This window comes from Carlito syrichta, unplaced genomic scaffold, assembly GCF_000164805.1.
Source record: "Carlito syrichta isolate Samal-C Ts95f unplaced genomic scaffold, Tarsius_syrichta-2.0.1 Scaffold315224, whole genome shotgun sequence".
NCBI classification, from domain to species: domain Eukaryota; kingdom Metazoa; phylum Chordata; class Mammalia; order Primates; family Tarsiidae; genus Carlito; species Carlito syrichta.
In genome coordinates, this window is record NW_007259320.1 from 206,301 (window position 1) to 233,048 (window position 26,748).

At 38.6% G+C, this 26,748-nt stretch overlaps 1 protein-coding gene across 1 annotated transcript in view; it reads left to right on the forward strand.

The window, feature by feature from the left end:
- KCNH8 (potassium voltage-gated channel subfamily H member 8) overlaps positions 1 to 26,748 on the forward strand; it is a 287,674-nt gene that overhangs the window by 85,851 nt on the left and 175,075 nt on the right. Inside the window, exons 4-5 of the mRNA XM_008072479.1 lie at positions 18,678 to 18,805; positions 25,347 to 25,587. Coding sequence (XP_008070670.1) covers positions 18,678 to 18,805; positions 25,347 to 25,587 — 369 coding nt within the window. The remainder of the gene's footprint in view (positions 1 to 18,677; positions 18,806 to 25,346; positions 25,588 to 26,748) is intronic.

Below are 26,748 nucleotides of genomic sequence, written 5' to 3' on the forward strand. Positions count from 1 at the left end.
TTTTTACAAGGAGAAAATCTGACGTTTCTCTATAACTTAAATTTAGCTTTATAGGAACACCTGTAGACAAAGGAAAATCCCATATCGTGATGTGCCTCATTTTTTAAACTGCATTTCAATGATCCGAATTCAATCAGACATTTTCTCTATTCTTCCTTAAAGATATTCCTTACTAAAGAGGGTTCAACACTACAGTAGCTACCAATCTTTAAGGAAGGACATAAATCTCTAACTGATAACACTGAATAATAATGAATTCTGCAGACAGACTATTTCTTGCTAGGTGGTATAAATGTAAAACATCAATAATACTTTGCATTATTTTCTAATACTGCTGGGAAACTTTGTCTGAAGTTTTTCTTATAGTACAACTTTCTGGTTTTCTGATGTTGGTAACAATAATAGTTACCGGTCAATGTTAATTTTTGTAAGAATTTAGATTTGAAATGGATCTTCTATCATGATGAAACCAAGTCTAATTCAAATACCAGACACAGAACTATTTTACTAGTGAAGGTTTACATTCACAGTGGCCATCATAAAATTATTTGGTAAGGAATAATGTTTACTTAAGTATTAGGACTTTAGGAAAATACATATCATCCATTTTTGCATCATAGTAGTTTAATTACATATATTTCACATGTGTAAACAAAGCTTCCGACACAAGATTTTACACCTCTTTCCTTATATTGGACAGTTTCAGATTCGCCTGTAGTCCCCGAGTCCAGAGATAAACATTGCTTTGTCTTTGTTTAGGAAATTTTAACTAATTTAGCTATGGGCACAGAAGCTATATATCCAGTCAGTGGGCAAAAGATCTGTTATAAAAATATTAACAGGCCTAGAGATTTAACTGCCTGAATTTCTGATTGAAACACAAAGTCATTAGCAAGATGTCTTTCATGTATCTAAGGCTCAGTGACTATGGAAAACTCAACCTCAGAAGCCCAGTTTGTATAGAAGGGTGTCATAACATTGCACAGTTGTGTAGTTTCACTTACTTTACACAATGAAGCCCTCATTATGTGAAACTATGAGGTGAATCATGATGTTGCAGGTGGTTTTTTCTCATTAGTACAGTCACGTTTTATTGACTGTTTTCTCCTTAATTGGCAACCCCAAAATTAACTGAAAGAAGTGGCATGAGTAGTAGAAATGCATGGTCTTGTGGCAGGTTGGTATGAATTGTTTCTGGTGTTGGTAAGCATCTTGACGTCCCTCAGGTTTTAACAGTTGCCCATTTACAGGCCGATGTATAACTCTCTCAGAGAAATTATCAGTGACCATTAGAAGGTAATTACCCCAGCCTTGGTTCAGTGATTTGAACTTTTCACTTAAAGAAACTTTTACAAAATCAACATATTCAAGGAATCACTCATCAAAACCTATTCAATTCTATGGTATTTTCGTTAATCTATTTCCACTAGTATTATTAAGAAGCATACTTTTTTTATTTTTTATTTTTTATTTACTTATTTATTTTTGAGTTGAAGCCTCTCTCTGTCACCCAGACTGGAGTGCAGTGGCCGCTCCTGGCCACCGCAGCCTCGACCTGTTGGGCTCCAGTGATCCTTCCGCCTCAGCCTTCCAGGTAGATGGAACTACAGGTGCATGCTACCATGCCCGGCTAGTTTTTGATTTATTGTAGAGATGAGGTCTCGCCAAGTTGCCCAGGCATGTCTCAAACCCGCGGGCTCAGGCAATCCACTCACCTCAGTGTCCCAAGGCGCGGGATTATAGGCTGAGCCACCGAGCCCGGCTAAGTTTTTTTTAAATTGAAATATTTAGTTGTCTATTTGACTTTATTTCTCTGTTAATTATTTGATGATTTTTTTTCTGAATTAAAGTGTACATATTTTAATTTGCAGATGTAGGGATTAGTCATTTCCAAGATTCAAAATGACTGGTGGTTTTATACTTAGATAGTTTCAAAATCTTTAATGTTTTTTAGTATTTTTAAAAATGTGTTATTTTGAAAAATTTTAAACCAACAAAAAAATAGAAAGGGGATTACAGTAAAATCAATGCATTTGTTATCTAGCTGTAATAATTACAACATTTAAAAGTAGATACATATACGTTTACTCTAACCAATTATAAAGTGAATAGTTTTTAATAGTCATTTTGTAGTTAGATTATTTTTAAGTTTTACAAAGGAATTTTATTGCTTTTACAGCTATTTAATCTAACTTTGATCATCACACCTAGAATATGTTATAATCGTTAATACATTAAAGACTTCTGATTTCTTAACTTTATCTTATGTTAATCCCTCACTTTATTTCATGCTGTTTTTCTGCTTTGACTTTCCACTTCTGAAAGCTGTTTTGAACATGTCTTTTTCTCACCCTCAGGGGAACGTGGTCTTCCCTTAAAACAATTTGCTAGCATTTTTCTGATTTCTTCTAACTCAATAGAAAGCCTTCTTTTCAAAAGAAAGCTGAAGTCCTGCCACCAAACTCTAACATGACTCTCCAATTCTTGCATAAGGATTTCTTTCAAACTCCCTCACTCAGTGACTTAAATTCCTTGCACAGAGTGGCTGAAATTAATAAACCAACTGCAGAATAAAGGACCTGATTAAGCTACTCTAGCACCGGTTAGAAACTCACTTATGTCTCTCTCTCTCTATATATATATACTGCTACAAGCAGCAAGAGGTTAAACAATATAATAATCTACTCTTCAGACCAGAAACTCTGTAAGATGAAAACATCTACTGCATTACCCAAGACACCCCTCTTCTTAGTTTACATTTTTTCTGGTTCGATAGAAATTGAACTAAAGCTATTATTACTTTTATTTTAATGTAAGGTGACCTATTTGGTAATTTCTATTGTCTTTTAGTGACAAAATAATTTCATTGAAGACAGTCTCACTCAGAAGCCCTTGCTACAAAACAGATACAGAGGTGACATGAGTCCTGAAATGGGGCTTCCTGACAAAGAGCACCAGCTGGTCACTTTTCCCTAACTCCCCACACACATGACCATCGCCACAATGCTTCCCCTATCCCTGGGGAACCTAAGGGCTTCAGTTTAAAAACCACAGCATTTCAATGACTGGATGTTTAATATATTAAAAAGTATTGTTATATTTTTGTGTATGTATATGGATGTGTGTCATGAGAGAGAGAGAGAGAGAGAATGTCTTGATGTCTTGAATTTGCTTCAAAAACCTGAAGAAATGAAGGAAATGGAACTAAACAAGGCTATGCTTGTATTCATAGTTGCTGAAGCTGGGTCGTGGATGTGTTAGTCAGGGCTTTCCAGAGAAGTAGAACCAACAGGAGATATTAGATAGATAGATAGATAGACGGATGGATGGATAGATAGATAAATGATAGACTAGGTAGAAGAATAAGTAGATAGGTGATAGGTAATAGAAATATAGGTTACTATGTACATGGTTATAGACATAGATTTACTTCAAGGAAGGCTTACGTAATTACATAGGATGACAAGTCTTAAACTTGTAGCACAGACTGACAAACTGGAAAGAAACTCTTGGACAGAAATTGATGCTGATGTCCTGAGGCAGAAGTCCTTCTTCCTCAGAAAAACTCAACTTTGCTCCTAAGGCCTGTCAACTGATTGGTGAGGGTCCTCTCGCTTTATAGATGATAATCTACTTAGAGTCCACTGATTGCAGACATTAGTCATATCTCCAAAACACCTTCAAAACAAAACCTAGATTAGTATTTGATTGAATAACTTGGTTATCTCAATTAGTCTATCTAAATTGACACATAAAACTCAACATTATGATGGGCCATTCTCTCTTCCATAGATTTGTAGTTTCCCACAGTAAAAAAATATGTTCCCAATGATGGTCTCTGATGTTTCAAGGTAATAAGCTTGGTCAGGGCCCAGCTGCTAACTGTGAGCCCAAATTCAGGTTCTGATTCAGGGTTTGGAATATAGGGGAATGGAGAAGACCTGCCTCAAAAGAAGATTCTGATATCAGAGTGTTCGAGACTGTTAGTCCAATGTACATTGCTAATTTTTATTTTTATTTTATTTTATTTTATTTTTTGAGTTGGAGTCTTACTCCGTCACTCAGGCTGGAGTGCAGTGGCACACTCACGGCCACCCCAGCGTCAACCTGCTGGGCTCCAGCAATCCTTTCACCTCAACCTTCCAGGTAGCCAGAACTACAGGCGCTCACTACCATGCCCAGCTAATTTTTTGATTTGTAGAGATGAGGTCTCACAAGTTGCCTAGGCTGTTCTTGAACCCGTGGGCTCAGGCAATTTCCTCATCTCGGCCTCCCAAAGTGCTGGGATTGCAGGCTTGAACCACCGCACCCAGCCTACATTCCAGTTTTTTATAGATTCCTCTCAAAAGCTAAATTCATAGCCATGAAAGAGAAACAGCACTTTTGTTTCCATCTAGATTTTCTACAAGTGGGTGAGTAGATGTGGACATGCATTTGCACATTCAGTGCATCTCTAAGGAGGTACAACCTTTGATGCAAGGGCCAGAAGACGCCCATTTACCTTACCTCCAAGAAACAGATGCCTATCACGTAGGACTTGGTTTTTGAAGCAATATGAGGGACAAGAGGTGATTAGTTCATAAGATAGGTCATACAAAAGACAAGTTTTCTGTTTATAAGAAATAGCTTGGAAGTTATAATTCTGCTTTTAAAATTGTACTAGGGGTGATTATTTTGTAAACACAGCATCTAGCCAAACTCTCAAAAGACCACAGATATTCAAATACCTAGTGCCATGAAAATACAGAATAGGGAAGGATTTTCTTAGCTTATTTATTCATTCATTTACACAGTTAAAGTACCTGTTATTTTCCACACTTTGTTTTAAATATTAGTAATAGAACAATAAGCCATGTGTAGTTCATGAAATGTATGCATGACAGATATAAAAATATACACATTTGCCTTGTAGATGTGTACATATGCTTATTTTTGTGAAAAATTTTCTGACACATGACAGCGAAGTGTCTTTTTCTAACAAAATCAGTTCGTTTTAACACTTTTATATAGATGGAAGGAACCGTAAAGTGCTTTTAAGAAGGACCCCTTTTCCAAATTCCCACAGACTCATGGGATAGGCCATCATCACTGAGCATGAAAAACCAGCTCTTCGCTTTTATACCACTTAGGTTTTCAAGCGTGGAAAGCAAATGAAAAGGCCTCACTGTACTTCACTCAAAGTCAGAAAGAACTAACACCTGAACACAATCTGAAAGCAATTTTTTGATTCTTTGTGGTGAAATAATTCCAGATTCACAGGAAGTTGCAAAGATAGTATAAAGAGGCCTGTATACCCTTCATCCAGTTCTCCCAAAGGTTGTAATTTATATAATTATAGTATAATATGAAAGCTGGAAAATTGACGTTGGTATAATCTTTGTGTATATTTTGATGCCATTTTTATCTCATGTCTGTATACTACCACCATAATCAAGACACACAACTCCATCACTACAAAGGTCTCCCTCTCACCACCCGTACAGTCATACACACCTCCGCCCTCCACTGTCCCTAATCCCGACTACTGCTAATCGGTTCTCCATCTCCAATGTTCAGAGAATGTTATATAAACGGAATCATGCTGTATGTAACCTCCTGAGATCAGTTTTTTTCCACTGAACACAATGCCCTGCAGATCCATCTAGGTTGCTCCCTGTATCAATAATGTACTGTTTGTTACGCCTGCGTTGTTTTTCATGGTATGGATATACCAATTTATTAGACACTTGCCCAGAGATTTTTGTGAGAATATGCTTTCTTTTATCTAGGGTAATTGTCCAAGAACCCCATTGCGGGTTTGCATGGTAAGGATAAGTTTAGGGTTTGTTTGTCTTCAAGTAATTGCCAAGCTATTCCCTCGAGGAACTGTTTTACTACACATTTCCACAAGCAGTGTGTGAGAGATCCATTTTCTCCACTTCCTCACCAGAATTTTATAGTCACTATTTTTGTTTTAGCATTGTAGTAGATATGTATGAATAGCACATTGCTGTCTCAACTTGTATGTCCCTAATGGCTAGTCTTTTAAAATGTCTTGCCGTGCAATTACTCATTATCTTCTAACCTCTTTAATGAAATGTCTCTTCATGTCTTTTACTTATTTTCTCATTGGATTATTTGATTTTTCTCAACGCCAAGTTTTGAGAGTTCTTTCTATATTCTAGGGATAAGTCTTCTGTTAGATGAATGGTTTGGGAATATTTTTTCCAGTGTGTAATTTGTACTATAAATATGCTCATTTAAAGCCTCCAAACAATATTAAAATGAAACAGTAACTACAGCAATGGTTTTTAGCTTAAGCCAACAACAAAACATTTTTGTTTCGATTTGCAAACACATGGTTATGATAGAAAACTGGCCAAATGTAGTTGAATTTCTTATTGCTTTAGACTTTCTACAAACAACACTTTGCCTGTTGCCTACAGGGTTTTGGACCGCTTCTACGACCCTGGCCTGGGTGGTATGCTATTGACCCTACTAGACCCAGAGATCAGGGGGTTTTTGTAACACTCTCAGAGTCATAAAATTCACAATAGACCGTTGTACAATTCTGTATGTGGAAAAATCCCAAAATACTCAAATCATATGCTTTTGTTGAAGAAAAATTCCTTGATGACATATTCCAACCAACAGAAATGATTCAAAATTATACATTTAAGAAAGGGGAAGATATGGATTTGTGTCTTTCTTTAACCAGTTTGGACCAGTTATATATTAATCCGGAAGGAGTCTGCAGTTCACAGAGTCAGCCAGACCCTTTTGCAATTCTCTGAATTATTCATCTTTCCCTTCCAGTCAGTTTTGTGTGTCAGGAGCTGGTTTTTTTCTGGGACACATCATTTTAACTTCCAGTTCAGATACCCGCCTTGTTAGAGCACAACTTATAACACCAGCTAGCTGTGTGTATCTGACACCAGAACAACCATTCATCTTTATCACTGTTGATGCAGGTCTGGGTCTCTGGCTAGCAGCTCTATTAGACGACAGGACGTTTTCTAGAGAGTGTTCTTGGGATCAAAGCTTGTGTGAAGGAAGGAACTGGGCAGAGAGAAATGTCAGGCTGCAATGCAGGGACAAGATATTTTCTAGACAACCTCTTTAGATCTCCTCCCACTGTGGGAGCTTTTCTGTCTTCTCAATAAATCCTACTTTCTCAGAAAAAAAAAGATATTTGCTAACTCCAAGTTCACCACCAGCTAAGACATGGTGGTCTTCAGAGTTGTCTTGAATCATGCGGGAGACCTCCCCCATTACACTCCCATACGGACCATCATTGAATGTGATGTTCTTCTGAGAAAAGTCACTCTTTCCAACTGAAGGCGATTCCAGAGGTAAGAGGCGACAACTCTGGACAGCATATTCCTGGCGGCTGGGGACCCCAGGCTTCTAATCCCGAGGGGCCACTGGGCAAGGGAGCACAGCATGCACTACAGCTCTGCCAGCAGACCCTCAGTCTATTTATTTCCCATCACAAAAGCAAAGTTACAGGGGGTAAAAGCTGTAGGGCTCGATGACCACGTCTGTGAATAGCTGCTGCACTCCATCCTGGGCAACACAGAGAGACCCCATCTCTAAAAATTAAAGCAAAACAAAGCTACAAAGCAGAGCTTCGTTAGTGGTCCAATACTCATTTGCATCTCAAACTTTTTTTTTTTTTGAGTTGGAGTCTCACTCTGTCGCCCATACTGGCCTGCAGTGGCCGCTCCCAGCCACCACAGCCTCAACCTGCTGGGCTCCAGCTATCCTTCTGCCTCAGCCTTCTGAGTAGCCGGAATTACAGGAATGTGCTACCACGCCCGGCTGATTTTTTTTTGATTTATTGTAGAGATGAGGTCTCGCTGCCCAAGCGGGTCTCGAACCCGCGGGCTCAGGCAATTCACTCACCTCAGCCTCCCAAAGGCACGGGATTACAGGCTGAGCCACCGAGTCCGGCTGCATCTCAAACTTTTTAATAAAAATGTGTCTAAAAATATAACAAATGTTTTATAAAATGTACATACATAATGATCATATCTGCTCAAAATGTATATTGAATGAACTGAGTCATAGACTTTTTTTAGTTGAAGCCAGTCCTATGTCCATTGGTGAATATTTTCCCATTAAATCCTCCTTAAATCTAGCATCAATAAGTATTCCTGTGTTAATTGTGTTTAAGATTAGTTTATATAATATGATATCGGTGATGTTAAAAAAAAAAGCCTAGGACAAAATTGAAAAATAAATTCAGAAAGTGTTACATTATTTCTGGGTAAAGATATATGAAAGAGATTCATTTCTGGCTTTACACTACTTAATTTCTAAATTTTTAAACGTTCATGCATTATTTTTAATATTCAAGGAACAAATGTGTACATACTATACAATTGCAGTTGAGTTTATAAAAAATAAATGCAATAAAACTTTGGAAGAAAATACACAAACTCTTTTTTTTGAGTTGGGGGGGTCTCATTCTATTGCTCAGGCTAGAGTGCAGTGGCATGATTATGGCTCGCTATAGCCTCTGGAGTAGCTGGGACTACAGGTGCATGCCACTGCACCTGGCTAATTTTTTTTTAAATTTTTTTTGTAGAGACAAGGTCTCACTGTATTGTCCAGGCAGTTCTCAAAGTCCTGGGCCCAAGTAATATTCCTGCTTAGGTCACTCAAATTTCTAGGATTACAGGTGTAAGCCGCCACATCCATCAAGGAAATGCACGGAATTTTTGATATTGAAGGCAATCAGGCATTATTTCTTTTTTATTTATCTATATTTCCCCAGTCTTCCATAATGAGTTTATATTAACTTTACTTTCATTTTTTTAAAAAAATGTCTTTTTATAAATTACAAAAACTTTACCCGATTAAAATCTGAGTGTGCCCTTAGTTCCTGTTGGATAGTCTTATCAGGTTAAAGACGTTTCCTTCAATTGCTTGCTTATTATAAACTTTAAAAAAAACCAAATATCTATTGAGATATATTTTTTAAATCCATATTTACTGAGATGGCTGTATGTCTTTTTCTTTACAAATCTGCTGAATTATATAAAAATTCCTTAAGATGAAACCATTCTTAGCATAAATATCAAATGAGCTTGAAACATTTTCCTTTTAATATACTTTATTCAGTTTACTCATGTTTTATTAGGATCTTTGCATCTATAAGTAAAATTGCCCTATACTTCTTTTTGTATTAAACTCATCTAGTAATGGTGTCAAGTTTTCCAGACCTGTAGTTTGAATTCAGGAAAGTTTAGACTTTTTTGCTCTCTAAAGTTATTATAAGAATTATTTGTTCCTTTAAGGCTTGATGACATTGACCTTAGAAACCTCTGAAGTAGGTCTCAGAGTGGAGGTTGTGTCAGTGACAAGAGTGAGATGGTCTCCTTCTGTGCTTCTTTCCACAGTTATTGGCCTAGTTAAGATTTTTACAACTTTTTGGATTTATTTTAATAATTGACTACACCTCCAAAGTATTCATTTAATCTGAAAATCCATGCTAATATAATTTTGTACAAAGTAATTTTATGATTTTTAGGGTCTTCTAAATTCATGGTCTTTTTTTGTTCTTAATATCACTTGTGTTTTCACTATTATTTTTCCTTGACTATAGCAACCAGAAGTTTAATTTTCTTATTTTTCTTTTGTTTTATTGGACACAATTCTGTTATCTATTTTATATATTTGTATTTTTGTATCTATAACCTTCTAGCTTACTCTTATTTGTTGTTCTCTTATTAACTGATTATATTTACTTTGTATCTTGAAGAAAAGTTCTACATGTTTTACATTTTAAATATTTGGTTTAATGTATTGGATATTTATATGTGATATTTTTCATAAGACATGCATTTTGAATATTAATTTTTTTCTGATTCATCTTTGATCACATCTACTGAATTTAAATATCAAATATGCTTAGTGATATTGTTTCTAATATACAGAGTGCCAAAAAAATGGACACACATTTTAAGAAAGGAAAACGCTGTATTAAACTGGTGATACTGAATATACACTGATAAAAAATGAATACAAGCCATGCTTGACTTCTGCAATGACAAAAGGTGCTCACAGTGGTCACCATCGGGGTCCAGACACTTCTGATGACAGTGAACGACTTCAGGACTTGGTGCTGTGTGAGGCCTCCCAGATCTTCCCTTATATACATCATACACAGGACCATGGGTCTCGGACGGATCATGGATACATTCAGTCATTAGGTGTGTTGGAGGTTCTCTTGCATACTCACACCTCCGTTGTCATGTACTTCCACAACGTTCTTGGATTTCAAATACTACTCCAAAATGGCCTTGCGCTCCTCGAATGACAATAGTGCTTCTGTCATTTTCTTCGACTGTGCTGCCTGTAGCATGATGACACTGGCATTCATTTGATTTTTATTTCATTTTAGTTGTTTATTTTAAAGATGTGGGATACAAGTCAGAATTAGGCACATAAGTGGTCATTACACAGGTGAAGTTTGGGCCTCCCATTGGTCCTTACTTCTCCTGGTTTGGGATCAGGTACGCTTATTGATGCTATGTGTCCCCCCCAACCCCCAGTAGTGTCTCACTACAGCCAATCCTTTTCTTGTAGTATTATGATAAATGTTCAGGATCTACTTATGAGTGAAAACATGTAGTACTCAATTCTTTGTTTATGTGATAGATCACTGAATATGATAGACTCTAAATCCATTCAAGTTGCTGTGAAGTCCATAATTTTGTCCTGCTCTATGGCTGTGTAATATTCTATTGTGTATATGTACCGCATTTTAATAATCCAGGCCACTATCGATGGGCAGCACGGTTAGTTCCATGCTTTTGCTATTGTGAATCATGCTACAGTAAACATGAGTATGCAGGCATTTTTTTGTAGAGTGATTTAAGTTCCTCCAGGTATATTCCCAGAAGGGGGATTGCTGGGTCATATGGAAGGTTGATTTTTACATCTTTTAGAAATTACCACACTGTTTTCCACATACATTGTACTAATTTACACTCCCACCAACAGTATAGAAGCATTCCCCTTTTTCTGCAACCTCTCCAGCATCTGATGTTTTTTGAGTTATTAGAGATGGCCATCCTAAGTTAGATGGTATCTCAGTGTGATTTTGACTTGCATTTCTTTGATGATTAGTGATGTTTAGCATTTTTTTAACTGAACCCCGAAGAAATACAAGAGATTACCAGAGACTACTGTGTGCACCTGTATGGAAACAAACTCGAAAGCCAAAATGAAACAGAATTTTCTGATGTCACACAACCTCCCAAGGTTGAAACAAGAAGAAATTGTGACCCTAAATAGACCAATAACAACTCATAAAATTGACTTCATCATAAGAAAACCACCTAAAAAAACCCCAAAAACCCTGGACCGGATGACTTTCCAGTGGAATTGTACAATTCTACAAAACATACAAGGAGGAGCTGATACTGATCCTGATGAAAGTATTTCAGGTGATCGAGAAAGATGGAACTCATTTTATGGGGCTAACATCACACTGATATCCAGGTAAAAAAAAGGAGAACTACAGGCCAATATCCCTGATGAACATAAATACAAAAATTCTCAACAATATTCTAGCAAATCAAATTCAGCAAGACGTCTCAAAAATTGTTCACCATGATCAAGTATACTTCATCAGCAAGACCATAAATGTAATTCAGTAAATCAACAGATGTAAAAACAAGAACCACATTATTATATCATTAGATGCAGAAAAAAACTTTTGACAAAATCCAGCATCCCTTCTTGATAAAAACCTTCGACCACCTAGGCATAGAGGGAACATATCTTAAAATAGTAAGAACCATCTACAATAAACTCAAACCAACATGTTGCTAAACAGACAGCAGTTGGTAGCAATTCCCCTGAAAACTGGAGCATTCATCTGATTTACGCTGTCTTTTGAGCAAATGTCATACTACACATTGCTACTGTAATTCAATTCAACTTCAAAAATAATACATAGATAGCATCTCTTAAAATGTGTATACTTTTTCTGGCACTCCAGGCATTTCTGTAATAATAGTTTATTTTCAAAATTCTTTAAGTTCATCTACTAATTTCTCTTAAAATAAAAAAATTATACAGAATCTTAATAAATCAAAATGATGAGTTTGAATCATTAGGTGGAAGATTTTTTTCACCCATACGACTTTTATTTTTGGAATATTTTTGAAATTTTGTTTGCAGAACAAAATGAACTGGTATAAATAGTCCATGAACTTGTGAAAGGTATGGGCATTCTTTGTTTGATGGATTCCATAGGTATATGTGTATTAATTGCAGATAACAAGTAGTATTAAAATTCTCTACAATTTTATTAATGTTTTGTCATTACAATCGACCAATTTCTGATACAAGTTAAATTATTTCACTATGATTCTGGATTTTCAAGTTTTGTGTGTCTAACTTTTTATTTTTACTTTTAATGCTATCTAATTTGCAGCATAAAAATTCATATTTTTATTATAACTCTTCAGTAAGGGGTTTTTTCCTAGCCATCTTAAACTAGAAGATTCTGCATTAATATTTAAAATGAGAACAAGTGCTCTAACTTTTTAAAAAGCCTGTTATAAAAGCAGTTACAATGCAAAATGGCAGTTATAAGGGAAAGTGGAAAGGAAATGAAGACTAGAATGGCAACAGGAAAGGGAATATTTTTCAGTGTATGTCTGTTTGGGTGCAAGAAGGAGAGTGACACGGGAGACAAGAAGACCCTGTGTAGCAGAGGAAATAATTCCTGTCTAGGAGAGATTGATTTTGACTCAACAGGATAACACAGATAAGTGAAAAATCTCTGGGACCGTAGTTCAGTGGGCTATAATTTTCTGTGGTGAGGTGGAAAGGACATGTGGTTTCAAGTATGATCATTGAGGATTCAAACATCAGCCCTTCCACTTGCTGTGTAAATCTGGGCAAGTACACAGTTTTTATGACCCTTAATTTTATTTTCAGTGAATGAAAAAACCAATGCCTAACAAAGTGAGAATTCAATGAGAATCGAGACAAAGTTCCTGGCATGATGCCTTGACCATGATGGGGGCTCAGGGAATAGTGTTGACACAGAATGTTTTGCTGAGAAGTAGTCCTCTCCTGCTGTTTCCTTCCTTCCTCCCTCCCTCCCTCCCTCTTTTCTCTCTCTCTCTCTCTCTCTCTCTCTCTCTCTCTCTCTCTCTCTCTCTCACTGTTGCCCAAGCTGAAGTGCAGTGGCACAATCATGGCTCACCATAGCCTTGATCTCCTGGCCTCAGGTGATCCTTCCACTGCAGCCTCCTGAGTAGCTGAGACTACAAGCATGTGTCACCATACCCAGCTAAGTTTTTTAATTTTTTGGTACAGATAAAGTCTTACTATATTGCCCAAGCTGGTCTCGAAGTCCTGAACTCAAGCAATTCTTGCCCCAGCCTCTCAAAGTGATGGGATTATAGGCATGAGCCACTGCATCCAACCCTCTTAACTTTCATGGTTCATAATTTTTAGTTTCTTTTGCATGTACCCTAAACTCTCTTTCACATCTTTTCTCTGTAGCTATCTGGCAAAGCTGTAAACTTGAAAGAATCAACAATCATTTTTCTCTGGACTGCACACAGATAACTATAAACTGATGGGATAAACCTACACTTGGGCAGATGGTAACCACTCTAAATTTATTATCAACCTTATATGGGCTGGTTCAATTCCTTTAAAAATATACCACTTTTCTTACTGGGCTTGGCCTCCCTTTCTCTGTAAGTCTTACTGCCCTCAAAGCATCAGCTCCTACTAATTACCCCTCACTCTTAGCATTTGATTTCACCTCTAAAGCTATGAAAAATAAAGAGAGAAAAGAGGGAAGAAGGAAGTGCGGAAGACGGGAGGGAGGGAGAGAGAGGGAAAGAAGGAAGGAAGGAGGAGAGAGAGGGGGAAAGGAAGGAGAAATAGGAGGAAGGAAGGAAGGGAGGAAGGAAAGCTTGTTTCAGAGTGGCGCTATCTCATCTTCCTGCCATCAACCCTGTATGTTTACCTCCATGTACAATCAATCTCCTCCTTTCTTCCTATTAAGAGGTTGATGGGATGTCTCTTGCCTCTAAGTATCTCACTCAAAGTGAACTCTGAAGACGGTATGACTCCTCTCTGTTTGAACATTCTTTTCCCTCAGATTCGCTGACACTCCCTTGACCATGTTCCTCCTTTTTGGCTTCTCCTTTTCAGATTCTTTCCTGCATCACAGTTGCCCTGTTACCTGTTGGAGGACCTAGACTTGCTCCTCTCCTCTGAATACCCTTGTTAGATCATTTCATGGTCCCTGAAGTGACAAAACCAGGCAGCTCTGCTCTCTGCATGTTCTTCACGTGTGTCAGCCTTGCTCCATCTCTAATGCTACCACTCTAGTCTAAGCTGACTGTGTCTCTGCTGAGCTACTGAGTAATCTGTCAACCACCGTTGACTCTCTCTAATCCATTCACACGCTATAAGTCAACGTGTTATTTGAGAACTCAAATACTCCCATGTCATTTCTGTGTTTAAAATCTTGTTATGACTTCATGTGCTCCACCACTCTACATTGCTAACCTCTGCTCTGTTACGGGAAAGGAAAAGAAAGTGAAAGAGAGAAGAATACAGAGGGAGAGAGAGAGAGAGAGATTGAGAGAGAGAGATCTTCTTATTCAATATATTTTAGGAACTTTTTGCTAGAGCAACTTAGGCTGCTTCCTGACTAATACTTTTATCATTGCACTAAAGTCAAGAGAACAAATTTTAATGTGTCTTCAAAAACCCTGTTGATCTGTCTTGTTCCTGCCTGTGGTCTAGTTTGTGCCTTTCTTCCCTTCATTCTCTATGTCCTGACTCTTCTGGACTTCTTCCAGTTCTTCAAAGATGCTGAGCTCCTCTCCATCCAAGGCCTGCATATCTATTATTTGCTTCCCCCTTTCTGTCTTATTAAGAACTATTCCCTCTTCAGACTTTAACCCTGGATCATCCATCCCAAGCAATTTGCCCCTCACCACCACCTACTTCATAGAATTATATCAAGTTCCACTGTTCATTGACTGATATCACTTTGTTCTGGTCCGTTTTTGTTATGAAACATTTTTTGCATTAAAAATACAATATGTTTAAGATATTATTATAAATCTTCATGCACCCAAAATGCGGTTTAAGACATAGAATTGTACTAATATCATTTAGTAGGACTCTATTTCCCAGCTTCTTTTGCAACTAGTTGCAGTCATGTGATTACGAAGTGTCTTACAGCGGCTGTATATTTCTCTACACAATGTGTTAGTTTGCATGTGTGTGGATATGACAAAAATGTTGCCATGCTTTCTGAAATCCTTTATTTCTTGCATTTAAACTCTACATTATGTTGTTGAGATATTTCCATGTTACTAGGCAGATACTACTTTGTTCATTTTCCATTTAATTCCCACATAAGCCCAGTGTAGTAGAATTATAATGTTCTGAGTCTTGACTGAGCTATTCCACGCTTTGTTGTCTGTCTGGACATCTGGTTTGTTTCTAGTTATATAAACAAACACACGTGCATATTATGTACTTATGTATACATTGATGTGTTTGTAGATATGCAGATTACAAGTATTGCTGTCATGAATATTTTGTGTGTGTGTGTGTGTGTGTGTGTGTATTTTTTTTTTTTAAAGAATGAGTTACTCCATATTCTCTTTGTGATATTTTTTCACTTGGAAGCCACCAACAAGGACCATTTTAAATTCATCTCTCAGCTTAGGAGATTCTAGATCACATGGTGATCTAGACCCAATCTTGAATGAGGGTTCACTTGTGACTCAGAATGTTCACGGGAACCTTTTTTTCCTTGTATATAGAGCCAAGACTAAGACAAATACATTTCTTTGATATTTCTTTGAGGAAGCCTTTTCTAAGATGATGAAATTGCTGTTGTTTGATTTGGAAAAGCCTCAGTTTTTCATTAGATTTTGCTACTGAGAAGGGACTCAGCTTATTGATTGTCATAAATATCTAATCTGGTCCATTTTGTAGTCCACATTGTAATTCCACTTAGCACAGTGAAGCCAATTCATAAGGCATAACCAGCCTGCTGGCTATTCCTACCAAATTCCTGTAGCCATTATCTTAAAACTCTGTCTGTTTTCAAATTTAAATGTATTTAAATTGACTCCCTGCTGGAGCAATAATTACATTTTCAATTGCAATTTTCAAGAGTTCTGTGTGGACCAAAAAATCTAACACATGAAGACATTATCTTAACTTTTAGCAATACAATGAAATGTGCTTTGTTCAGCCATCAGTTTTTATAAGTGCCTCATTTGATATTATTCTTTGTATTTTTGAATTATTTTAGCAATTCAAGTCTACTTTAAACACTCTTTCAAGATATGCAGCAAAAGATGAATAATTAAAGAAAAGTTAATATCAAATTAGACTTTCACAGTGAATTAAACACCCTATTTGTTGGTCATTAAAGCACCCTGGTGAGAGGTATGGGGATAGAGACTGTCATTAAAGCTCTTAAAAGACTTGAAGTCCAAGCTCAAATGGGCAGGGACATTATGCGACATCCAACACAAAGCAACAATCGTGGACATTGAATGAAGTCATTAGCAGACTTGGCATCACTTGTGAAGGAAAGATTAGTCTGGTTTCTCATACTGACTCTGTTATCAATGAAGTCAGCTTGGCCCCAACATGAAGCTCTTTGTGGTCCAGTGTTGTGAGCCCAATATACAAAAACTTCAGTGGGGGTCAAACAGGACAGGCTTTAATTTTATGACCATAAAGTGGAGAAGCAGAAACATGGTTCGCAAATCAACTTCTCTCTGAGAAGGAGGTGAAAGGGTTAAAATATAGTTTCTTTAATGAAGGAGTTGGACATTCAAACAATGGTAGGAATATTCATGTCTTTTCTGGGAATTGACAGAGATTTCTTGGAATTTGAGTCACACCCCTTTTCTCTCCTTTTTTGGTCATTTTCTGTCATGGCTGTTGAAAGGCATGTCATAAATGACCTGGAAAGCAGATTATAAAAAGGTTAGATGTTCTTCAGAGGTCAGGTGCACCTCCACGTTGAATCTCACAGGTTTAGCTGGTTTGGGCAAGAGAGGAACTTCTGTTCACAGGTCATTCTGTTTCTTAAAGATAAGCAGGGTTAGGTCAGGGTAGAAACTCAGCTAGGTCACATAGACATGACACTGGGTAACATATCCTTACTAGCTGTGTGACTGTATAACATGTTATTAGACCCTCTGTTTTCTTCCCCAGTAAATGGAGGATAATAACACTTATAAGGTATTTATGAGGATCAATTTCATAATCTACTGAAGATCCAGAACAGAACGTGGCACACAATGGCCATCAATAATAGTTACATGACTTCTGTGACATAGCAACCAGAACAAATTATTTTATGAAAGTGAGAAATCAGAACCTTTATAATACTAGAGAGATCTGATGACTATGCTTAAATAAATAGTAGTTGTTAGTGTTTTTTTATATTTTGCAATCACTGTAACATAGATGTAGTATGAAATTGTATGTTGACTAATTAGCCAAATAGAGACTCAATGTTTCTTAATGTGATATAACCATTTTATTTAGTTTTCTCAAAAAATAGCCCTATGGAAAGAAAATAATATAGCTTGATCCTTGCCTGGCTTTACTGAAATATAGTCTACTTATTAAAGATTCAAAGATTAAAAAATTTAAAAGTAAAGATGTAAAGATATTGGGCATACATATATGTCTGTGTGAAGGCAGTTTGGCTAGGCAAGAGCATATAAATAGATACATAAGTCTGACAAGTTCACAATTAAAATTTTTGTATTATATAAATAAATTCCAAAGTCAAGTAACAAATTGAGAATACTTTTGGCAGTATACGTGACAAGAAATGTCAATTACTGTCTACAAAGAGCTAGTGCAAATAAATTGAAAAGTACTAATTTAGTTTTGCAATTGGCAAAAATCTGAATAGACTTCAGAAAAATGCAAATGGGTTCTAAATATTTAAAGTGCATTCATTCATACTCATGATTTTTAGAATATAAATTCAAATAATAACATGGCATTTTTCAGCTATCAAAGTGTTCGACCATCCTCACTCAATAGCTCGTAATTCTGGGTTGTGTATGGTGAAGCAGGCAACTCCATTCACTTGCTTGGAGTGTAAATTTCTGGAATGAAGTTTGGAATATGTATACCAAAAGTGAAAATGTGCATATCCTCAGCTAGTCATTTATTTTCTGTATAGACTCACAGTTCTGTGCACTTAGGGATTTTCTTTGCAGGGTTGTCTATACAGATTTTTTTTTTAATCTTGCATAAACCTATTAAAATAATTATAAATGTGGATATAGAATATGTACTAGAATTTTTTCTAGAAATTTTGCAAGCTGTCGAGAGTGAAATCAGGGAGATGAGTGTGGGTTAGCATGATGGAGAGAGTGACACCCTCACATGCTTTTCTCAGCAATTTGAAAGTTCTTGTATTTACATGTGTGTTTTACTTTAATTTTTTAAATGAATGCAGTTATTATCATTGTATTAAGAATATAAATTGAAAGGGACTAAGATTAAATGAAATGTCATTAGGAGCTGGCAGATTAAGTGTTGAAAAACATGTACTATGTGTCCTTGAAAGGGAGTTGTCAAAACTGGGCATTCTTGGGATGAAATGATGCATTCATTGGTGTCTAATGAGTTTTGTTTTCCCCCAGACAAAGTCAAGGGAAGATCGAGAGCAGGGACCCACTTTGACTCAGCCCGGAGACGGAGTCGAGCAGTCCTTTATCATATCTCTGGGCACCTGCAAAGAAGAGAAAAGAACAAATTGAAAATAAATAATGTAGGTGGTATGTGTGTACACGACGCATGCTAGAGTTACTCCCAGTGGCAATGTTTGACTCGCTAAAGAAAGGTTCAATTACTCATTGACTGGCTTTCCTATATTTTTTTTCCACTTTGGTTTGTGCTTTCCTATAAAGAACAAACTGGAAAAGGTCAGTAGTCGTGAGGCGTTTCTGTAATAAAAGTGCTTAATCACAACGTTATCACAGCACAGAGATTAGAATATTATTGTAGTGCAGTACAATATGGTACCAGGGTTTTACCAGTGGGGACAACCTGTCTGCATTTTATGAGACAAAATGATGCAGCAGCTTGTATGACACTCTCATACTTTGCTGGTTAACATTTCTCTGTTTTGGGGTGCAGTGGCTCACCTGTAATCCCAGCACTTTGGGAGGCCGAGCCCAGGATTTGAGACCAGCTGGGGAAAATTGGCAAGACCTCGTTTCTACAACAAATCAAAAAATTAGCTGGGGTTGGTGGCATGCATCTGAAGTCTTGCCACTTGGACAGCTCAAGTGGAAGAATCACCTGAGCCCAGCAGGTCGAGGTTGCAGTAGCCATAACCAGGTCACTGCATTCTATCCTGGGCAACAGAGTGAGATTCCTACCCAAAAAAAAAAAAAAATTAGCTGTTTTAATTTTAGCTCCAACTGTTTTACACTTTATCTAATATCATATAATGCTTTTCTCCAGGGAGACCATGATCAAGTCAAAGTCATTGTTCCATGTAAAAATGTACATTTTATACAAAACACAGTTGGAAATTTCAAACGGTGAAACACTGGATTTGAAATTGCATACCATACATTACTTTTTTTTTTAAGTTGCCCTTTTAGTAAATTACAGCAAGGTTGTTTCCTGAAACATGGTGCTTATCTGTCAAAAGCAACAGCAGATCATAGCCCCATAAGACACGGTTTCTTCCCGTTTACACCAAACACATTCTCCAGGATTTCACACATAATTTCATGATTGGGTTTTTAGCACTAAAAGACTTCACCAAGAAACCTAGAACAATGTGTATTTAGTTGTAGACATCCACGGATAAGTTTGTTTCAAATGATGACCATGTCGTTAATGTACATTAAAGAATAAGATAACATGTCTAAGGGGTTGGATGATTATGAGTGGCATATTGAATATTCAGGGTCTAACTTGCCAATGGCATTAGAAAAAGTCACTGCCAGCCGGGCTCGGTGGCTCAGCCTGTAATCCCGCGCTTTGGGAGGCTGAGGTGAGTGAATTACCTGAGCCAGCAGGTTTGAGACCCGCCTGGGCAACTTGGCGAGACCTCATCTCTACAATAAATCAAAAAAATTAGCTGGGTGTGGTAGCGTGTGCCTGTAGTTCCAGTTACTTGGAAGGCTGAGGCAGAAGGATCACCTGAGCCCAGCAAGTTGAGGCTGCGGTGGCTGGGAGCGGCCACTGCACTCCAGTCTGGGTGACGGAGTGAGACTCCAACTCAAAAAAGAAAAGAAAAGAAAAGAAAAAGTCACAGCCAGCAACCAAAGCTGTTTTGGAATTGATCTAAGATCCAGAAGTTCTGGGAGTTTACCACCCAAGGTGCACGCTTTGACTCCTTACTTTTGACGTCATCGACTGGGAGGCCACCTAAACTCACATACACACGCTTTGATGAAACAGGGCCATGCAGCCAACATGCAAATGTCCATTTCTCTGATTGTGGTATACAAAGAAGGATGTATGAACCCAGGGCAGCAAGCGAGAACAGACACAAGAGTGCTGCAAACCCCGTTCTACTTCAGTGTAATTGTTTTTCTGGAAGCTAGAACAAGATGTTTCGAATCACTCGTCCTCCAAGGACTGCCATCCCTGCCTGTGCTGGTCTACCATGCCCTGATGTGGAGAGTCACATGCTGTTTTTTTGGTCCTGACTCAATATAAAGGTTTTCTAGGGACACCTGTGCCTTCGTGTCTCATTGATTTCCTGAGAGTCCAGGGACTTGAAACAGTGCCCACCCCTTGATCTGTGGGTCCCTCTGCCAGTGCCTGGTCACATCCCCCTCCAGTTTCCAAGGCAGCCTTAGTGACAGCACAAAGTCCGAGGAAGAAACAAAGGGAACCGCGTCTGGGCTTGATTCCATGCGAGCCAACCTGCAAAGCACCTAAACAAATATTGTCCAGAGATTCTGCAGTACGGAAAGCTGACACCGTCGTCCAGCTTTTAGTGGAGAATCATGTCAATGTAGCAGGTATTAGTGAGCTTTCAAATGCATTTGCTGAGCCTGCTAGCTGTCCCTTTAGACTCAACAGAGTACAAAATAGTAGTCAAAAATCCGATTTTAAAATAATCATAATTCCCACGGCTTAGCTAATTTGCTTAATTGCCATTCATTTCATCAGTACAAGCGTCAGAGTGGAGCGTTCAAATAATACACAGTAATTTAAAATTTCTAACCAACATGGTGACTCTGACATGACAGGTAGCATCTCACTCCTGAAGTGCAGTGTGGAAGGGCACAGTTCACTGTCTCCTTTCCAGAAGAAGGTAAAGTGGCCAAAAGGCAGGTAGCAGGAGGAAAGACAGAAGAATAAGGAATGATCTGTATAGTTTATTGAGTAAACAATCAATTTAGTGAGAAGCCTGGCTGTAATAACATTTGCACACATGAAAGAAAGAATTCTTAATATTTTATAGCCCTCTGCTATTTACAAATTCCTTTTACTTACATTATGTTATTTGATTTTTATAGCAAACCAGTACCAGGTATGATTTTTATTAGTCCCATTTTAATGATGGGAAAAAACCCAACTTATTAAAAATCTCAAAATTGGTCAGGCACAGTGGCTCATGTCTGTAATTCTAGCAATTAGGGAGGTTGAGGCGAGAGGATGGCCTGAGCCCAGGGGTTTGAGACCAGCCTGGGCAACATGGCGAGACCCTGTCTCTACAAAAATAAAAACAAAAATAAACCAGGCATGGTAACACATGACCATAGTCCCAGCTACTTGGGAGGCTGAGGTGGAAGGATCATCTGAACCCAGGAGGTCAAGGCTGCAGTGAGCCTTGATCATGCCACTGTACTCCAGCCTGGGCGATAGATGAGACCCCCAACTCAAAAAACAAACAAAAAATCTCAAAGTTGGAAACAGCGGCTACGGAATCCAGTCTTGAATCTTCTGACTCAAGTCCACTGTGCCTCTGACACCCGCCCTGCAGACTCCTTGACACAGCTTTGTCGAGCAAAAATCTCCTCAGCTCCTCTGGTCATTAGCAAGGTCCAAGAGTCAGGATTCATCCCACCGGTCCTGGCTCTCACTTTGTCTTGTGCATCTTGAAAGAGGGATTTGGCTTTTGCCTTCTTCGATATGTTCCTCTGTCTATTAAATGAAAATGGAACAATGCAAATGTCTTCAACACAAAGTTGTCAAGATCACCTACGACCTTGGGAAGCTTGCAAGGAGAGGGCTACAAATGCTGTGATATTTCTGGGTCAGGACTGTGTTAGTGGTCATCGAAGGTCTATGCTGTGTGCAGGTCACCCAGTGCAGTGACTGTAGAAACATATTCTTACCCACTTTCTGGTTCAGATGATAGCGTCAGAAACATGTTGCCAAAATCGTTTAGGGAACCTTACGTAGGCATTGGAGTTAGCTGTCGTGTTTCATTCATTCATAGGGATGATTTGAACACCCAAAACATCATTGACACTAAAGAAATATGCTTCAGGCCGGGCTCGGTGGCTCAGCCTGTCATCCCAGCACTTTGAGAGGCCAAGGCGAGTGGATTGCCTGAGCCCTTGGGTTTGAGACCAGCCTGGGCAACTTGGAGAGACCTCTTCTCCACAATAAATAAAAAATGAACTGAGCATTGTAGCGTGTTCCTGTCAATCCAGCCCCTCGGAATGCTGAGGCTGAAGGATTGTCTGAGCCTAGCAAGTCGACGCTAGGGTGGCCGTGAGCATGCCACTGCCCTCCAGTCTGGGCGACAGAGTGACTCCAACTCAAAAAAAAGAGAGAAAGAATTGTGCTTCAGAATGAATAAATCATAGAGATCTAGATTAGTTGATGTTATCGTTTCTCAAACTCCATATGTTTGAAGGTTATAAATAATACACCTTCCTACCCTACTTCTTGCCAAGAAACACAACTTATCAATTGTACTTCCATCGTAAGAAAGTTTCTTTCATTCAAAAGGTTTTTTGAAACCACTTGACAAATACTGTGATGCAAGAAGAGGAACATCCATTTTTTTTCACTCAGGTGACCATGTAAAGATATATGTAAGAGCCCAGGCATGGTGGCTCATGTCTGTAATACCAGCACTTTGGGAGGCCAAGGCAGGAGGATCACTTGAGCCCAGGAGTTTGAGACCAGTTTGGGCAAAACAGTGAGATCTTGTCTCCACAAAATACATACGTACATACATAAACATTTTTTTAAAAGAAAACAAAAGCCAGGAGTGCTGGCATGCCTATAGTCCCAACTACTTAGGAGACTGAGATGAAAGGATTGCCTGAACCCAGGAGGTCGAAGCTGTGGTGAGCTGTGATAGTGCCATTGCACACAAGCCTGGACAACAGAGTAAGACCCTAATTCAAAAAACAAAACAAAATAAAAACATGTATGCAGAATTTAAGTTAACACACATTTCAAAATTTAAATCTAATCTGAGAAGTATTGAATCTCAATATACTTTAAAATAATATGTCCTAAGTAGCCTGCAAACATGAAATCGTGTAATTTATTTTCTGATTTGAGGAGGTAACTAATGTCTTGTTTAACTTTTGCAACAGAATCACTAATGCTTCACATGATCAACTTAATCAACAACAACAACAAAAACTTCTTGAGTTTTGAGTTTTCCCAAATTCTTACCCCAAGACCTGACTTTTCCTTCAAACAATGCAAAATTTTAATTTCTGTAATGTGATAGTGAAAACTTACTTGGACAGAAAATGAAGTGTCCCCTATGGCTTATGATAATTTTAATCTAAGAAATATTTAGGCAAAAATGTTATTGGAACTCATTATGAGCTCTTGTAACTAAAAGTGCTTATCAAACTTGGGGAGCTTAATACTTACAGACCTTAATTCCATCTTCCAAGGCACCAGCCTGCATTTTGATGAGAAGTCCAACAGGGGTACTTCATCTCCTCCTCTCAGTTTTATGCCAAAAGTCCACCCTTGGAACTTGCTCTTTGAAACCAGAGAACAAGGCAGAGGAGACAGGACACAGAGTAGGAAGTTGGATGGAACATAGGTACAGCAGCAGATGGGCACCCAAGAACCATTTGGAAGCGGTTGAGCAGTGCCCCTCCATGAGGTACTGGCATTGTGAGGTGCTTGTGTGATTTGAGGGAGAAAATTAACCAGAAGTAGAAACACGCCTTGACCATGCCCACCAAAGAGAAATGCCAGACAGGAGCTGTGTTAATGCTGAGGTAGCAGAACTGTGTAACACTGGTAGTCATCACTTAGCGTTAAGTATTCCTTTCTTGAATCCTCAGATACTTCAGAGTTCCTGGAACACATCACATGAATCTGCTTTTCCTCAGTGACTGAGGCAAGAAAACGACACGGTGACTTACAAGTCACACACATTCCAGAACTTTGAACTGTTAATTCACCTAAACTCCAAATTTAAGTTTCCATGACCTATCTTGTGTTTCTCATTAATTGAGGTCAAAGCAAGGTCTGTAAGTATCTGGTAGCAGGCAGGCTTGTCACACGTTATTGTTGAGTCTCCCTTTGTCTCGTAGCAAGGAGGGAAGTGTTCGTCAATTTGGACTGCATCCAGGGTGAAGTGTTGCTGCAGTGATCACAACTTCTAGCTATTCTTCTGCATGTAATCAGCTGCACGGTGAACACCGCCTTTCTCCCCCCTTGGCTTGAATAATAACTCTTAAGTAACTGTTTCTCACTTTACCAGCTTAACAAGGCCTGGCCAATGTCAGAACAAATCCATGTCAATCAAAGTCATGAGGTTTGGGTTCCCAACCTGAAAATACCCCAACAGCCACGATGCCAAAATGCATGTAGTTAGCACAACCTGGTTATATTTTGAAAGGAATATAAACAGCTGTTTACAATAGGAAGTCGGTCATAAAGCAATATTTTCTGGATGGAAAGAAAAAGGAAGCTTTGCTGTCATCTGTAGACTATCAGGTCAAATAGATTCTTTAGATAATGACTGTCATCTGAAAACTCTAAGCATGCAGAATGTCCCCATGACAGGAGCACTATGAATCTATCTTTGTGTTTATAACGCGTGTAGGATTATTTGTGACTGTGGACGTTTTAGGTGATGGTATTTTTGTGTTTTAATGAGCAGAATCTGGATTGTTCACTTAGCTTCATGACGAAACTCTGCACGTTGTTGTTCCTTGTAACAAAGAGCTCTGCTCAGTTTGAATCAAGCGTTTTGCATCAACAACTTCTAAAAGTCACTTGTAAGATACGTTGATATGGCATGCATGAACGAACCTGCTCACAGGAGTGTGTGTTTAAGGCTGTGTCATTCTTGCCTCTAATGTTTTGTTTCCCCCTTCTCTCCTTTTTGTCTTTATTCACAGAATGTTTTTGTAGATAAACCAGCATTTCCGGAGTATAAAGTTTCTGATGCAAAAAAGTCCAAATTCATCCTTTTGCATTTTAGCACTTTCAAAGCTGGCTGGGACTGGCTTATTTTGTTGGCGACGTTTTATGTTGCTGTGACCGTCCCTTACAACGTCTGCTTTATCGACAACGATGACTTGTCCACGACTCGGAGCACGACAGTCAGCGACATTGCGGTGGAGATTCTTTTTATTATAGGTAAGAATCAGTGGCTGCTTTCCTGGGAGATTTGCAAATGGGAAGTTAAGTGTGTTCCAGATTTTTCTGACATGAATTTGAACCAAGATCCATTTACACGAGCATGACTCCGCCTCTGATTGATGCAAATTTGGGGGAGTCGCATATAGTATTTGGATTTCTGAAAATTGCCTCTTCCAATGTTCCCTCTGTCCCTTTATTCAAAGAGATCTAAAATGATGTTCTGTGTGTCTATACTCCTTTAATCAAGAACGGGCTAAGAAAAATGGAATGGCAGTTTTGTTTGAACTCTTACATCCTTCATGTCCTTAACTATGTAGGATCAGACGGGCCTTGGCAAGAACCCACCTAAGCGTTCTGCTGGACGTGGTCCAGTCCAGTCCTGGATGTGGTTTCTTTCTCCACGCCCTTCTGTGCCCTTTTGTCATGAAGATAGTGGTTTCAATAAGTGACTTGCTTGCAGAAGCAAAGGGTTACATAAGGCTTCCAGGAAATCAGGAGAAGCAGCGGGTATCTGATTTTAATTAAAGCACAGGTCCCAAAGGATGTTTGCTAAGAGTATTTATCGCTAGAATATTGAGAATCTCAGTTGAGGCTACATCTGCTCCAATCTTGTGAGCCTTTTCCTGTTTTCCTGTCCCGCAAATCTTCATCTTGTTTGAACCACAGCCTAGTTTTGCTTGCCCACCCTAGAACAGATTCTGGGTCTCCTTGGAAGTCACAGACTGACTGTCGATTGAGTTCTCGACAACTGTTTGCAACCGATACCTGCTTCTTTATCTGGTCGTGGTGATAGAGAGCAACGTCCTTGCTGGAAAGTTGAGAGAATGTTTGGAAAACATTTTTAGGCATGTAGGTGGACGAAGGAAGGAGAAATGAATCTGAAAATTTCAAATAAAGGACACAAATAAGTGAGGCAGATTGAAACCTTGTTTCAGTGGTAGTGATGGTTTTTGCCCTCGGGGGAGCTACAGGAGCTTTGGGCCCAGGGTGGGTTCTGGAGTTGAATGTTGGCGCATGTTTGTGTTGGATGAGGTGGTATGCTCCTGGTAGAGCCTGCCATCATTACTGGCACTGCAGCTACGGGGCACACCCTTCAGAGAGGCCCGTCAGGACCCCCTTCCCACCCCAGAAGCGGGAGCTGTAGTATGTTTAAGCCAC